Below are 14,770 nucleotides of genomic sequence, written 5' to 3'. Positions count from 1 at the left end.
CAAAGTTTGCAATCATAGGATGACATGCAACAATTTATATTCTAGGAAGATAAATTGCAAGAAAGTAAATTACTCAAAAGATGAAACACGAAATTTATCCCGTGGTATCGTGATTTGCTGATCATCACTAATCCACGTTGAGATGAGTTTAAACTTCTAATCGCTTATCTATCAAGTATCAAATTCTCACACGAGAAATGGCTCACACCGAACAACTTGATTTTAAACCGGATTAGAACAAGAACTACTCAATACATCAATTCCACTAAAGTAGCACTTTGCCTCTCCGGCAAAACGTGCTCAAAGCCTCTCACAATCACCATCATGGCTCCTTCACAATCTTTTTTGAAGGGCTCAACCGCGCAATAACCTCCAAGCCATCTAGGAGGCGACAAAATCCAAGAGTGACAAGTTGATGACACTTGCTTGAAATATCACTAGTACCTCAATGCTCAAACTCTTCAAAGTTACGCACTAGATGCTCTTACACTTAAAAAATGCAACAACTAAGTCAAGAAAGGGAGAGGTGGAAGGCAAGAGCTCAAATATGTTGTAATGAAGTGTTAGAGGGCTCCCTTGAACCAACCAAATGACTATATATAGGCTACACTCCAAAATGTGACCGTTTCTGTTGATTTGACACATCTGCGACACTGGCGGTCAGACCGCTAGCCGTTCAACAGCTATAAAGTCGTGATGATGACTTATGACACAGGCTAGCGGTCAGACCACCAACTCTCTCGATCAAATCACGAGTAGGGAATAGAGTGCCAAAACTCTCTGTTCTTGGGCAATCAGACCGGCCATGCCCGGTGGTCAGACCGCTAGCCAGAGCAAACGTTTTGAACCCCTCTATTCCTTGGCGGACAGATTGGAACTGAGGTCTGAACACATCTCAAATATGGTTATACAGCGGTCAGATCCACAAAGCCCTTCGGTCAGACCGTGACACTTGAAACTTGAATAGAACAGCCTTTGCTATACAACGGCCAGATCGTCCGTTTCGACGGTCAAATTGCCACAACTCAGAAACACCCCAAAGGACGTCTTTGTTTGGTTCCTCTCAAACTAAATTTCTCACTCTATATGAAATGTAAGTTTGACCAATTATTGTACTATAGATATCTCAAGTAAACGCACATAAACTTCTCTTGATAGTATGACACTTATCCTATCAATTCGATCAATTTTCTTCTCTAATCTCCTTTAACTGGTAAAAGAAAATACCCTACAATTGTACCTTTGTATTGAGCTAGCCATTTTTATATTTTCCACACATGTTTCTTGTAGCTTTGCAACCCCTTTGTGACTAACCTTTTCATAACTCAAATAAACATGTTAATCCACAAATTTCTTATTGTCATTCATTACCAAAACACGAATTAGCAACCTAGATGCTTTAGATTGGCCTGTCCCATTGCCATGCGCCGCAAGTTCATCTACCAAGCCACCCCATCCATGCTTTTTGTGAGTCTACCTGCAAAATCATCCACTTGCCTAGTCATTCTGCAGATCATGTTCCATCCGTCGCGTGAAGCAAGTCTGTCTGCAACATCCCACTTCGTAGCTATTAATGCTACATGACAGGGCATTGCTCATATGCGCTGCTCATGACTTTATTCGCTGGAGGAGGTACTTCGGAAAGGAAAATACTTGAGTAGATATCAATAATACGATTAGACAGGTTAGGTATGGACGTCCCACGACCAACCCATATTATATCGCAAGGAGGCTGACCGTGCAAGTCTTGTGTTGGTCTTGTGAGCCAAGTGATGATCGCCCCATGTGCCAGGGTTTAGGAAAAATCCCTCGCCGGTCGTTGCATTTCTCGTGAGACCCATTAGCCAGAATGTCCTCTTACTCAATACTCCGATACTATCATTGTAGCAGGCGCATATGCCACTTCTGTTGCCCATATCGCCGTAAGACCCCCGATCCCGAAATCTCCTGTGCCTCCTGTATCAGTCCCTGGATCTAGTTGATACATACAATATAACAGTTGTAGTATCATAGTCAAACTTTGTATATGCTTATTAAGGTTACAGAGTACAAAAGGTTAGAAACCATAGCGTATACATTACAAATCTGGTCGAACGGCTAACAAAACACATCGAAGAGTAGAGACCTAAGCCACAAGCAACTAGGGTGTGAACGTGACTTCTACGACTACTTTTCATCCTTGCCTTCACCTCTAGTGAAGTCGGCATCAGCTTCTTCATCTGAATGATAGCAAGAGTGAGTACGAAAGTTACTCAACAAGTCCTATACTACTTCAAAATATTTGATATATGCATAAGGGATGAAACAAGGATAAGACTTTACGGTTTTAGTTTTAGCGTAAAGCAGCTATATGCATGTATTCCATTCTATTCTCTACTGTTAACCTTTAAAACAGTTTAAATCGATCAAAACCAAGGTAACAAGTTGTATTTGGAGGTGTTTCGGTCCTGGGAGGGGTCACGTCTCACTCCGCAGTTCCTATTATCACATCTAATGTACCTCTAGTACCACGCAAGCTTCTGGCGGATTGGGCCAGGAACCTCAGCACATGGATATCTAGTTCACACACACACTCATCAAGACACGCGCACCCTGAGTCTAGTCGAATGGGGTCATGCTTCGCATGTACATGACCGTGGACACGGCTATTCGAATAAATTTACACTCTACAGATGTTGTACAGTTTTTTCCACGCAATATGCTCAGTCTCCAACTGTTGCAAGCAGATGAGCGAATCATACCGAGACTCTCCAAACACCTTCCCTGCTAGGCATTTCCACGAGTTTCCCCCAAGCACCAAAGTTGCCATGTAGTGAAGGCCAGTCCCATTTTTAAGCCTAAGCTTGCTCTAACAACCTTCAAACATGGGGAAAGATGGCAACTTGACTGCTCGCTGCTCTCAACCTCCTGTTATGATGCCTAACTCAGTCCGGTATAGAAGAAGTCAAGTCTTGCACATTCAGGACGTATGGTTGCACGGGATGGTTTAGCATGTCAGAGCAATTGATTCGGTTCTTATACGACTGAGGCAGACATCTTGTTTGGCAACGAGACCCCTAATGATATCTCAAGCCCCCAAGGGCATCCTCTCTGGAGGAATACTCTACCTGCCCCCTGCCAAAAATAGTTTTCACCGATTTTTACACGTCTCCCACCATATCCCACACGACCTCAAGGATTTCACAACCATCACAGAATTCACAACCATCAAGGATTTATGGTATATGAGTTAACATGGAGAACAGTAAATCATTATCTCTGAAGAGATATATTTTAAAAGCGACGTCTCTGAGAAGACGTATTTAATCCTAATCATGCTAGATATCAAGGCACCATCCATTGTTATTATAGTTAACAACAGGTAATCCTAGGGTGATATGTATACTAGATGATAATATTTGTGGCATGACAAGTGTTTAATAGGATTTAACTATTGCAAGTGGTTTGTAAAAGCACAATACATAGCACATGTGATAATAAGTCAAGTTTTAGTTGATCATGTGGATTATCTGAAAACACATGTTCAATATGATCAAGGAGATAGGAATTGCCTTCTTCGGAGTTTTTCTCGAAGTCTTGGATGAAATCAGGATCTTACTCGCTTCTGACACTACCCACGCAGAATTCACAGAAGTGCTTTTCTACAATTATGACTACGATCAACAACGAGCTATACCAGAGAAGAATCAAATAAAATCAAATGGAAAACCGAATGTGTCCTAATGGATATCACAATGTGATAGATGAGTAGATCATGATTTTAGATGAATTTAGGTGAAAGAATCATCGAAATCGGAGCCAAAACGGAGAATTTATGACTCCTGGAAGATTTAATCTAAAATAAAATTGGGAAAATATGACATGTCACTATTCATGGGTAGGACCCACGGGTGAGGCCTATTGAATAGTGAATTCATGGGGCCCACATGAACAGTGTTGGTTTGGGCCGAGTAGGGCTCAAACTGGGTCTGGATGGGTCGAGCATTGGTTTGGATGGGCTAGGCTCCACAGTGTTGGGCCCGTACAATGTAGGCCCGCCCGAGTCTTGGGCTGGCTAGCTAATGGGCTTGGAAGCTGGGCCGTCCCACGGGGCGCGACCACTAGGCGGTTGGGCCAGCCAGGCCGGCCAGCTGGCCACTAGGCCGAGCCTTGGCCCACTCGGCCAGGTCGAGCTACGACCCATTGGTTGGTCCGTGCGAGTGGCGAAGGGGAGGGAGAAATGGCCGATGGTGAGGAATCCACGACGGCGCATACGGGAAAGCTCGCCGGAGGAGCGCTCCAGCATGAGCTTCACGATGGGAATTTGACACCAGGCTTCTACCAGACATGACATACTCGGTTAGGAGCACCTCGATGGTGGCCGGCAGCGAGAGTGGTGCCAGATGATGGCCAGAGAGGGGATAGTGGCACGAGTAAAAATGGGCAGCACCTCCCTTGCACGGGGAGGTGCCAATCCTGTAAGAAAAAGAGGCCTAGCGCCTTAAGGCATCATGGCACGACGATCGGTCGCATCACAGATCAAAGGCGTAGACCGGTGGCGATGTTTGCACGGTGGTGGAGACAAACAATCAGTGGCTCGGGGCGACTACATGCTAGCTAGGAGGGTGCTAGGGGGACCAAGAGGCTCACCGAGAAGGAGAACGGTGGCGGGTTGGTTGCGGTGGCTGGCGGTTTGTCGAAGAGGCGACGATGGACGGCTCGGCTCCATGCGCAGGTGGCTCACGTCAAGCTTCCAGCGGATGGAGAGTGGCACCGAGACAGCGAGGGCTCCCTGGTGCTCCTCGGCAGCACGTCGACGGCGGGGTCGAAGCGGCGGGAATGGTGGCAGCGACAGTCCTGTAGCGGTGACAAATAGGGAAAAGGGTGAGGAGAAGGAGCTGAATGTGCTATTTATAGACGAAAGAGGGAGCTAGAGAGAGACGATGCAATTATGGGCATCATGAGGTCGTCGTCAACGAGGTGGCAGGATAAGCTCACTACGTTTCCCGTGGCGTGGGCGCTTTGCGTCGCCCACGTGGGAGCGCGTGTGCACGGAATGTGCGGAAAGAGAGAGCGGGAGAGAGAGGAGGGAGAGGGAAAATCGGAGGCCGGTCGGCGCGCGGGATATTTTCCGGAGAGGAGGAACGGCGACCGGTGAGCACGTCGCGCTGGAAAGGGGAAGGAGACCAGCGGTGGCCAATCGACGTGCTACGTGTGGACGGCCGAGCGATGCGCGGGCGAGCTGGGCCGGGAGAGTGCGCCGGGGGGAGGGGGAGAAGGAGACCGGGCCGACTGGGCTGAGAAAGGAAGGAAGGGAGGGAAATAGGACCGGGAGAAAAGAGAAGGAGAAAAAGAAAGAGAAAAAAAGAAGAGAGAGAGAGAGAGATTTTGGAATAATTAAAAATGGAATATTTTGAATTTGGATTTTTCACTTTGGATTAAGATCAAATCTATTTATAATATTTGAACCTTGATTTGGACTTGGATATAGATATTCGAAAGAGTACTTGAATTTAAGGGTTTTGAATCCGATTTAGATTTGAGCTAAATAGAAATGAAGAATAGTTTTAAATTTGAGAGAAATTCAATTTTAAAATTCCACACAAAGAACCATAAAACCATAATCCAAATGTAGATGAAACAACTTAGTGCAGAGATTATTTTAAAATTGATTCTAGTGCAATTTGAAATAATTATTCAACTTAGCACATCTAATATATTGAATGTATATATAATGGTATATATACATTCACATACATATTTTCTTAATCTTAATTAGCTTAATTAATCTAAAAAATTAATTTAGAGTGAAATTTGTAATTAATTAGCGTGCTTAAACTCAGGATGTTACAATCACCCTTCAGCAGAAGCGGTTTCAGTGCTACAATAATATGGCTGGAGCGCAATAGTGATACGATAGGTGCAAATTTATTGTTACTCTCTCCCTCTCTCAACACTGTTTACATAGGATGACTGTAGGTCTGAAGAGAGAAAAAGAGTAATAGAATATAAGAAATAGAGTAACTGTTGGAGATAAAAAGATATACTGTAATAGTATTATAGAAAACAAATTTTTAAAATATCCATCATAGACTATTTAAAATTAAGTACATACAGGAATAGAAAAAAGACTTTTTTTTTACTTTATACACAGTAAAAGTGAAACCAACTATTCCGAAAGGAAAAGCTGAGGTTAAAGTGGAAGAAGGAAAGGGAGGTGTGAGTGGAAGAAGGAAGAGAGAGGACAAGAGAAAGGGAAAGGCGATGGAGGAGGACGAGAGGAGAGGGACAAGGCCGCACGGGGCAGGCAGCGTGGCTGTGACGGAACAAGTCAAAGGTTGCGAACGGCGATGACCATGGAGCGAGCGAGATGAGACGGGATGGGGCACGCCACGCACCAGAACAAAACCAACCCGAGGAGAGGACCGGACCAACCCCAACCCCAACCGCGTCCCCATTCCACCCCTCGATTAGTCCCACCGCCACCGCCACCGCCACCGCCACGGCTCCGTCTCCATTACGGTTGCGACTTCAAACTCCGAGGCCCACCAACTCCGCCGCGTCCGGCTCCGCGAGCAAGAGCTAGGAGCCTCCCGCGCGGGCCCGACGACGACGAGGCCGAGGCGTTGGGTTGGTTAGCGGTTGGATACCTGCGTATCTATCTGCCAGCCATGGGGGGCGTGTGCTCGAGGCGGTTCCCCGACGAGGCGGCGCCGCGGTCGCTCGCCGCAGCCTACGACGCGCGCCTCGGCAGGTATGGGCCCGGGGACTTTGACTCCGGCGAGCTCGCCATCCCGCCGCCCAAGCCACCCTCCTCGCACAAGGTACTCACTTAATTTTACTACAGCTTCTCTCTTCACCTTCCCCGCTCTCTCCCTCCATCCCCTCTTCGCTTTGTGCATGTCTTGTTGAGCTCAAGCGCGACAGCGGGCTTGATTTCTGTTTGCTCTTCGCTGGTTCACGGCAAAATCTGACAGCTTCAATAGACAGCATGATGTCATGCCGCGGCTCGTTTGCGGAGTGTTCTGATTCGTCAGCTGGCCAGTTCGTGACAATTCTCAACCAATTCACGCAGAGCACGTGCTGCTGGAAGGTTTGGCTCGAAATTTCAGTCCAGCTAGAACCTCTTGTCTGCCCAACGAGTTGCTGCTCTTGAGTTGCCATGATCCGAGGAGAGGTGATACTACAGGTCGCTGCGATGCTTAAGCTGTCTTCTGCGTTCTTTACTTGACGCCGCTGCGCAATCTATAAGCGGCGGTGAAGATTTCTGCTGTAGTTTACTTCATCAAAATAGCTCGGCAATTGGCTGAGGCGCGGACCATCAGTATCCGATGAAAAATTTGCATGTGTTCTTTAACCGGGGCAGGGAAAGGATAGGCCGATAGGGAAACAGATACAACAAGCAAAGCCAAAAAAAAGTACACAAATCTGCATTTCGGCATATAATGTGAAGTCAAGCTTGGCGGCCTTTGTTTTGCATATTCTAAGCTTTATCCTAGGACGATGATTCTTTCCTTTTACCGGGATAAGTGAAGGACAGCCGCACTTAATTTACATTCAGGCTGCTGTCAGCAAAAGTCTACTACCTGGGCTGGTCAAGCTTGTGACCCAGACACAAACTTTTACCTTCCATTGCTATTGGCAGTTCATCTGTGCCACTTATGGAGACTGATAAATTATTCCGTCACATCTCATGCAAATGCATGAAAGTGGCAGTTTTGATTGGCAATTAGAAGAAAGCTCTGGGTTTGCAATAAGCTTGCCAAAGTACATTCTGCATGACAAGGCGTAGTATATCTCACAGTCAACATGTACAGTGATTGGTTTGGATAAACAGTGATTGGAAATTGAGCATGATCGAAATCTTATAGCTGGAGATGACAAAACTAGGCTATAGAATAATGAAGTATCAGGTTAAGGGAATTCAACGTTGTTAGTTCTCCATGGAAATTTCCTTTGTTCTGCTATCATTTCTCCACATCTAGTTTGACCTGGCCAATTAGCATGAGGGATGATCTTCTGTCACAAATAACTCTGAATAGCTATGGAGTAGCTTTTAAGGAGTGATATTTCCATTTTTGTTTTGATATATCATTTCATTCAATATCTTATGTTTCCATTTAGTTGCATGAACTTCAATGGAAGATAATACCATGGTAACAATGTTTTTCAAAGATGGTGTTGTTTCATGATATCTTCCTTTGTAGGTTGTAAGTTAACATCTGATGTTATGTTTCTTAAAAGGAATAATCTATGCTACCTCCTTTTTCTTCCATTTGCTTCGTGCTATAACTGGTTATCTTTCTATTGCTAGCTGAAGTCATAGAAATAAGAGATTATTTCCTGAGAAGATAGCAGTAGGTTTTTTCACTTGAACTCTGACATACTAAGTTATGCCAGGTATCAGAAACAGGTACACTTTTAGGAAGAGCTAGCATTGCTGGTCTGGAAAAGGCTGTTGAGGTGTTAGATACCCTCGGAAGTAGCATGACAAGTTTGAATCATGGCAGCGGGTTTCTCTCTGGGGGAACGAATCGAGGAAATAAAGTCTGTATATTAGCATTTGAAGTTGCAAATACCATAGCTAAAGCTTCTAGTTTATGGAGGTCATGCTCTGATGAGAGTATAGAAGAGTTGAAGGAAGAAATTTTGCATTCAGATGGAGTGCGAATATTGGTTTCCTCAAATTCCAGTGAGCTGTTGCATATTGCTGCTGTTGATAAAAGGTATGGCTGTATGATTTCGGAAGTTGCTTTGAAAAATTATGGTTGATACTGTCATAAATGTGGCTGATGTGGACTTGAAATGGAATCCAACAGGGAAGAACTTGCCATCTTTTCAAGAGAAGTAATTCGGTTTGGTGACCTCTGTAAAGATCCTATATGGCATAACTTGGGACGATATTTTGACAAGTATGCCCCTGAAAAGTATGCTTTTCATTTGAGATGCTGATATTTACAATCGTATTAGCACTTCATGTTCTCTGAATTACTCTGATAATGATATGCAGATTAACAACAGATTATACGCCTCAGGATCATTCAAAAGAGAGTATGGAAGCTACTGTCCAGCAATTGATTAATTTGGCGCAAAGCACTTCTGTATGTATGCTGTAAAGAAATATTCTATGCTTTCTTTAATGTCCTGATTTCTGCACCGTTAGAGTTGCCTGCTTGTACCTGATAATACTTCTTACTTTCATAGAGTCAAACATAATAGCAAGCTAGTATCATTGAGGGTGGTGCTACCATCAAGCTATTTTTGGCAACATTACACCGACTGTGAAACTTATGCTGACCAATTATTTTTATAAATGCAGGAACTCTACCATGAATTGCATGCTCTGGACAGGTTTGAGCAGGATTTTCAAACGAAATTTCATGAAGATGAGTCTGTGCCACCGGCTAGACGAGGTACAATCAGTTGATGCCATTTTTTTTGTACAGTATCAGTAGATGCTAGAATGCAAGCTCAACGTTTTTTTTCCATTAGCTCGCCGGGAAACGGTGATTTCACTATGTGAACAGAGGCTAGAATGAAGATATATTAGTAAGCTATCAAAGTAGCTATTACCGTTTCGCGTTAAAAATAAGGGAGAATCTTTTGTTGGTTATGGTGGTGCACACTTTTTCCCTGGACCTCCCTTAGTTCATTGATTAAAAAACATTATATGTTTTCTGCTATTCTATTATCCTTCACCTTTTCTATTCCAACTAAACCAACTTTTTGCAGCCCCTGATATATAGACTGGTATAAAAATTATGACTGGCTGACTTATAGGACTCTTACATGGGTAACCATAGAATAAAATCCCCATTTTTCAGAGAATGAACCACAAGAAATGTCACTGAACCTTCCAACCATGTTTTATTGGAGAGATTCTGAAAAGTACTTAAAATGTGTGAATAGATATAATCAATTCTTTCATAGGATGAGTTGTTATTTCATATGACCTTTTTTTATGGTTGCTATTACATTTTACACACCATGTTCAGCTAAAACTGCTATGAGGGAATGCTAATTCTATTATCTCTTTTTCTTTTTTCAGAGAGCGTTATGATATTGCATAGTGAATTAAAACGCCAGAGGAAGCTTGTGAAAAATCTGAAGAAGAAATCCTTGTGGTCTAAAACTTTAGAAGAGGTAATCTTCAGCCATATTTGCTACATTATTTTATAGTTACTGAGATGAGACTCTGTTATCATTGCTATGCTACTTAGATATTTCTTGGTGGATATGCTACCCATATTGTTTCTCCCTTTTGAAGAATGCTGACATTGCATTTCTTTTCCTGATTGCAGATTGTGGAGAAGCTTGTGGACATTGTAATATTTTTACATAAACAAATCCGGGATGCATTTAATGAAGCTGGTAAGTAGTACTATACACTTTGATGTTTCTTCACACAAAATGTACCTAATAAAATCTTAACACCTCTCTGAATAAAAAAATAAAGTTCTCACAGGAACTGACTTCTTTGATCCCGAGCAAGCTCAGAGCAAAAGGCTAGGTTCCTGTGGTCTGGCACTACATTATGCTAACATTATCAATCAAATTGAAAACATAGTAAGTTCCTTTGATAACCCACGCCGTGTCTTTTTTTTTATCTGTTGATGACCTGCTTTCATTATATTGACTTGGCGGCAGTTTCCATACTTTCTCTTGTTCATCTTGAAATCTGTTGCTGTTATGTTGACAAGCCATGATTTATCCATTTTACTTTCCCTTCGACGAACTGCAATTGTGGATTGTAATGAATATTTTATGGTCTCCTAGCATGAATATATGTTATCTCTTAGCAGCAAAGTACTAGTTCCAACATCATAGTGCATATGTTGTATCACCGAAGTCTACATTTTCAATCTTTAGCCTGCTATTGATGATGCTTCGCTGATAAAAAGCCATTAAATTCTGAAACTATCATGTGTTGTACAGGTTTCTCGGCCACTCTCTCTTCCTCCTAGTGCTAGGGACAATTTATACCATGGTCTGCCAAAAACAGTAAAGTCAGCTCTGCGATCGCGATTGCAATCATCTAATACTGAAGAAGAGGTTTGTCTTTTATGCAACCCTGCTGTGGTTAATGTACTTATTATTTTCCATGCACATGGAATGTGCAGTAGGTCTGTAAAACTGATGGTGGGGCGAGCTTTAAATTTCTGTTTTATGTCAGTTCCATAAGCATGCTTCAATTTTGAAGAACTAGAAGTTAAACAGTCCATATCGACATATGTTTTCATGACAAGAATCAGAACCTTATTTTATTTCGAATGAAATACCAGGACCTGATTTTGACTCTGCTGTTTTTGTGTGTCAATGTTAACACACTAATAAATGTAATCCTTTTTACTCTCAGCGTACCGTTGCTCAAATCAAAGCTGAAATGCAGAAAACTCTTCGTTGGCTTTTGCCAGTAGCAGAAAACACAATAAGGTGGGTTGAACCTTCTTGAGTTATTCTGACTTGAGTATAGTGTAGTACTTTGTCCTAAAAATTCGCTGTTTTGATTCTTTGACCAGAGCACACCAAGGTTTTGGATGGGTCGGTGAATGGGCAAACCATGGGTTAGTATGGAATATTCGAATCATGATTCCCTTGTCTTGAACTTCCCATTGACGATATAGCATCAACTATTTCTCCTTGCAGCATAACCTAATATCTAGCCATGTTACAGGAGCGAGATGAGCAAGAAATCTGGTTCCCAACACAGCGTGACCCGCATCCAGACACTTCATCACGCAGACAAGGCAAAGACTGAGCAGTACATCCTCGAGCTGGTGGTGCTGCTCCACCATTTGGTGGTCCAGGTGAAGAACAGAGGCTATGGAAACAAATCCGCAAAGCATGACCTGTCTCGATCGCGCAAGGGACTGGATTCACAGGCAGAGACCAAGCACAACACATCTCCGATAAACAACGGCACGGTTCCAAGCCCGTTGTCGGACTGCGAACGCGAAACGCTGGACCAACTGAGCTTCAAGAGGACGAGCTACGGAAGAAGCACGAGCTGCGAGCCTCCGCCTGACAGAGGGAACAAGGCGCACCGGAGCTGGGACTCTTGCCGGAGCCAAGGCAACTCGCCGGCAAGGGAATTCGGTAGGAACTCGATTTCGGGTCGAGACAAGACGAGGGATCTGGATGTAATAGATGGCTTGGATAGACTGACTTCATCCCCAACATTTTATTAGATATATGCTGCTCATATAGGTATTCTTTTGCTGCGTCTCCCGGCCCATTGTATATCTCGTATATGTGTGATCTGTCTATATATTCTCTTAGTTTATGTACATATATAATTTAGTACTGTAGACTGCGTTTGAGTGGAAATATATATAGAGAAATCACTAGTGGTGTTCCATGGCTCTTTCTCATCCTGCGTTCAGAACGAAAGTTATTATCTTCTGCCCTTGGGAAAAATGTTTTTTCTTCGAATTTAACAATTAAAAACCATCAGTTATGCAAGATATTTCCAGCTCAGAGAGAAAGAAACCCACGATTGTCAACAATAACTGAAAAACAAAGACGGGTGCCCCAAGCAGTCCATCCATGTCTGCTTCTGAAGCTACAAATCTTGTTGAGCCAGAACTCTACGCCGACGCCCATGACTCAGCTCTTGACCACAAATCGCAGGGGTGGGCCCGAGTTTGTCCACATATATCCTTCTAGAAAAGAGTTTATCCACAAATATACAGAATAATCTTCCCAAGTCTACTTGTGTCTCTAATCATGATCATATAGTTCTAATCCGACCGAATACTATTGATTTTCCGCGACGTCCTGGTCGAGCGCTGCTCCCTCCACCACCCAACTGTCCGCGGCGACAGAGACCCGCACGCGGTGCACCGGATTCCCGCCATTTGCCGTCGCCGACGTCGCCAGATTAATTCGGCCCACAGCTTAGCTTCGTATGGATCTTGCTGCATGAGGGGAAAAAAAGAAGAAGCCGTGTGAAACGAAACGCAGCCGAGAGCTACGTTTCTCCTACCTGGTCTGCTGCTTGAAGCTTGATTTCTGTCTATGTGAGCCTTGTCGGTGATAATTGCATAAGCCCAAAGCATGTGTGAATATCCAAAAGGCAATCAACACAGCCGCATAAGAAAAGATTCAGAGTAGATGCAAAATACGCTTGCATATCTGAATAGGAGGTGCAGGACATAGTAATGGAGCATCAGCAAAACGGGTCACGGGGAAAATCCGGTGCCAGAACAAGAAAACAAAATCACCACAAGCCCAGTGGGAAAACAAAATCACTCAACATAGCCGTGGCTTTCAGCCGCAAGTTTTAGTGGCCGATGAGCTCCAAATTCAGATAACCGCAACCGTTTGTAAATACTTCCAACAGGGATGAAGAGTATACATGATCCGTCACAACCGTCGGCGTAGTTGACAAACCGCAATGATGCTGCTAATTGCGAAAGCAACCGCAGCGAGAAGCGGAGAAGGAAGACACACTGGTGGCCTGGCTGAGTCAGCACGGACTCGATCACATCCTCCTCTGATAGATCCTTCGTCCTCCAAAGGATAAGCACAAGAACTCGACGCGCAAGTGCCACCACAAGCTCCTCACCGGCAATGCCCTATAAATTAACGAACCAGCTCGCGGCTCGACATCGTGCTCTCGACAGCAACGACGACGCGCTCCCAAACTCTTCAAAGAAATCAGGAATCGCACGGGAGGCAGTGCAACTGTGAAAGAATGGCTTCGTTTGCATCGGCGTCTGCCGCTGCCGCTGCTCTTCCGCCCTGCGCCGCTGGGACTCGTCGTGGCAGCCGGTGCGTGGCCCGTGCGTCCGCGGTGGCGGTGGCGCCGGCGGGAACGGCGAGGACGCACTACGAGGTGCTCGGGGTGGGGGCCGGAGCCAGCAGGGGGGAGATCAAGGCCGCGTACCGGCGCCTGGCGAGGGAGGTGCACCCGGACGCCGCCGGATGCGGCGACGAGAGCTTCATCCAGCTGCACGCTGCGTACGCCACGCTCGCCGATCCCGACGAGCGCGCGCGATACGACCGCGCCGTGGCCCGGCCCGCGGCGTTCAGGCGGGCGCCTTCTGCGTTTCAGCCGCGGAGGTGGGAGACGGACCAGTGCTGGTAGGGTAGCCGCTGGCCCATTGCGCCGCGTCCTCCGCTGCCTCCTGCTCAGGCGCGACCGGCGATGCAGTCGCCGGAGCCTGGTCGCTGACTGAACGACCCCTCGGGCAACTGCGCACCATCCGATCCAGTTTAGACGGCCCACATTGAGGAGTAGCCCACCTATAAATCTTATCTATCCATCTGGGATCTAATGGCTCACGGTACTAATCTCAACACCATATAGCGGTTTGGCAAGTTGACTTGCATCTCATTTAACCATGGAGGAGCTTCACATCTTTCATTGAGAAAAGTACTGTAGCACCATAAAGAATTGAAGTCGCCATGAGCCAGAGGATCCCAATTCTCTATCAAGTGGATCGCGGTTATTCTCCGCGACCCACCTGAACTTGGGTAGCGACCAGCGGCGACGACGGCCATGGTGGATGCCTGCCTCTCTTGTCTGTGTCTTCAGTTCTGCTCCATAGTTACAGTTTTCTCTTCCTTTTTGATCCGTGCACCAGAGAGGCATTTTAAACATCTCTTGTGTATTTGACCACCTTGTAAATATAAACATTCTCGATTGTAAATGATCAAGGAACCAACCACTCTTTTCATTCTGGGCAAGCAAAGATGACGAGGACGAGGTGAATGTGGAAGCGCTGTGACCTCATTTCGGTGGAATATTGTGCAAGTTTAGCCGTCATGTGCTTGCTCTGCACATCTG

At 45.0% G+C, this 14,770-nt stretch overlaps 2 protein-coding genes across 5 annotated transcripts; both read left to right on the top strand.

The window, feature by feature from the left end:
* Positions 1–6,219: 6,219 nt before the first annotated feature.
* Positions 6,220–12,337, top strand: LOC133931246 (protein PSK SIMULATOR 2-like). Of its 4 annotated transcripts, none has more exons than XM_062378091.1 (12): positions 6,220–6,803; positions 8,380–8,705; positions 8,799–8,891; positions 8,990–9,080; positions 9,299–9,392; positions 10,028–10,122; positions 10,281–10,350; positions 10,445–10,545; positions 10,915–11,031; positions 11,336–11,412; positions 11,499–11,543; positions 11,654–12,337. In XM_062378091.1, exons 1-12 carry the CDS (start codon positions 6,360–6,362, stop codon positions 12,165–12,167), a joined length of 2,067 nt encoding a protein of 688 aa, XP_062234075.1. In that variant the 5' UTR covers positions 6,220–6,359; the 3' UTR covers positions 12,168–12,337. The 4 variants fall into 4 exon arrangements, with proteins under 4 accessions (XP_062234075.1, XP_062234074.1, XP_062234073.1 ...); XM_062378090.1 differs by having other exon boundaries at positions 10,436–10,545; XM_062378089.1 differs by having other exon boundaries at positions 8,799–8,906.
* Positions 12,338–13,109: 772 nt separating this feature from the next.
* Positions 13,110–14,660, top strand: LOC133931249 (chaperone protein dnaJ 11, chloroplastic-like). Its single transcript, XM_062378098.1, has one exon. The coding sequence runs from the start codon at positions 13,676–13,678 to the stop codon at positions 14,066–14,068; it is 393 nt and encodes a 130-aa protein (XP_062234082.1). The 5' UTR covers positions 13,110–13,675; the 3' UTR covers positions 14,069–14,660.
* The last annotated feature ends 110 nt before the right edge of the window (positions 14,661–14,770 follow it).

Source organism: Phragmites australis, chromosome 10 (genome assembly GCF_958298935.1).
Source record: "Phragmites australis chromosome 10, lpPhrAust1.1, whole genome shotgun sequence".
NCBI lineage: Eukaryota > Viridiplantae > Streptophyta > Magnoliopsida > Poales > Poaceae > Phragmites > Phragmites australis.
The sequence above is the reverse complement of the archived record's forward strand: the minus strand, read 5'-3'. Positions and strand labels throughout refer to the sequence as shown.

Excerpts from the sequence above, each read along its gene's own strand:
- LOC133931246 (XM_062378088.1), top strand. The coding sequence starts at position 6,360 with ATGGGGCACGCCACGCACCAGAACAAAACCAACCCGAGGAGAGGACCG. Across the intron at positions 6,804-8,379 it reads AGCCACCCTCCTCGCACAAG|GTATCAGAAACAGGTACACT; the intron begins GTACTCACTTAA and ends AAGTTATGCCAG. Across the intron at positions 9,393-10,027 it reads TGTGCCACCGGCTAGACGAG|AGAGCGTTATGATATTGCAT; the intron begins GTACAATCAGTT and ends TTCTTTTTTCAG.
- LOC133931249 (XM_062378098.1), top strand. The coding sequence starts at position 13,676 with ATGGCTTCGTTTGCATCGGCGTCTGCCGCTGCCGCTGCTCTTCCGCCC.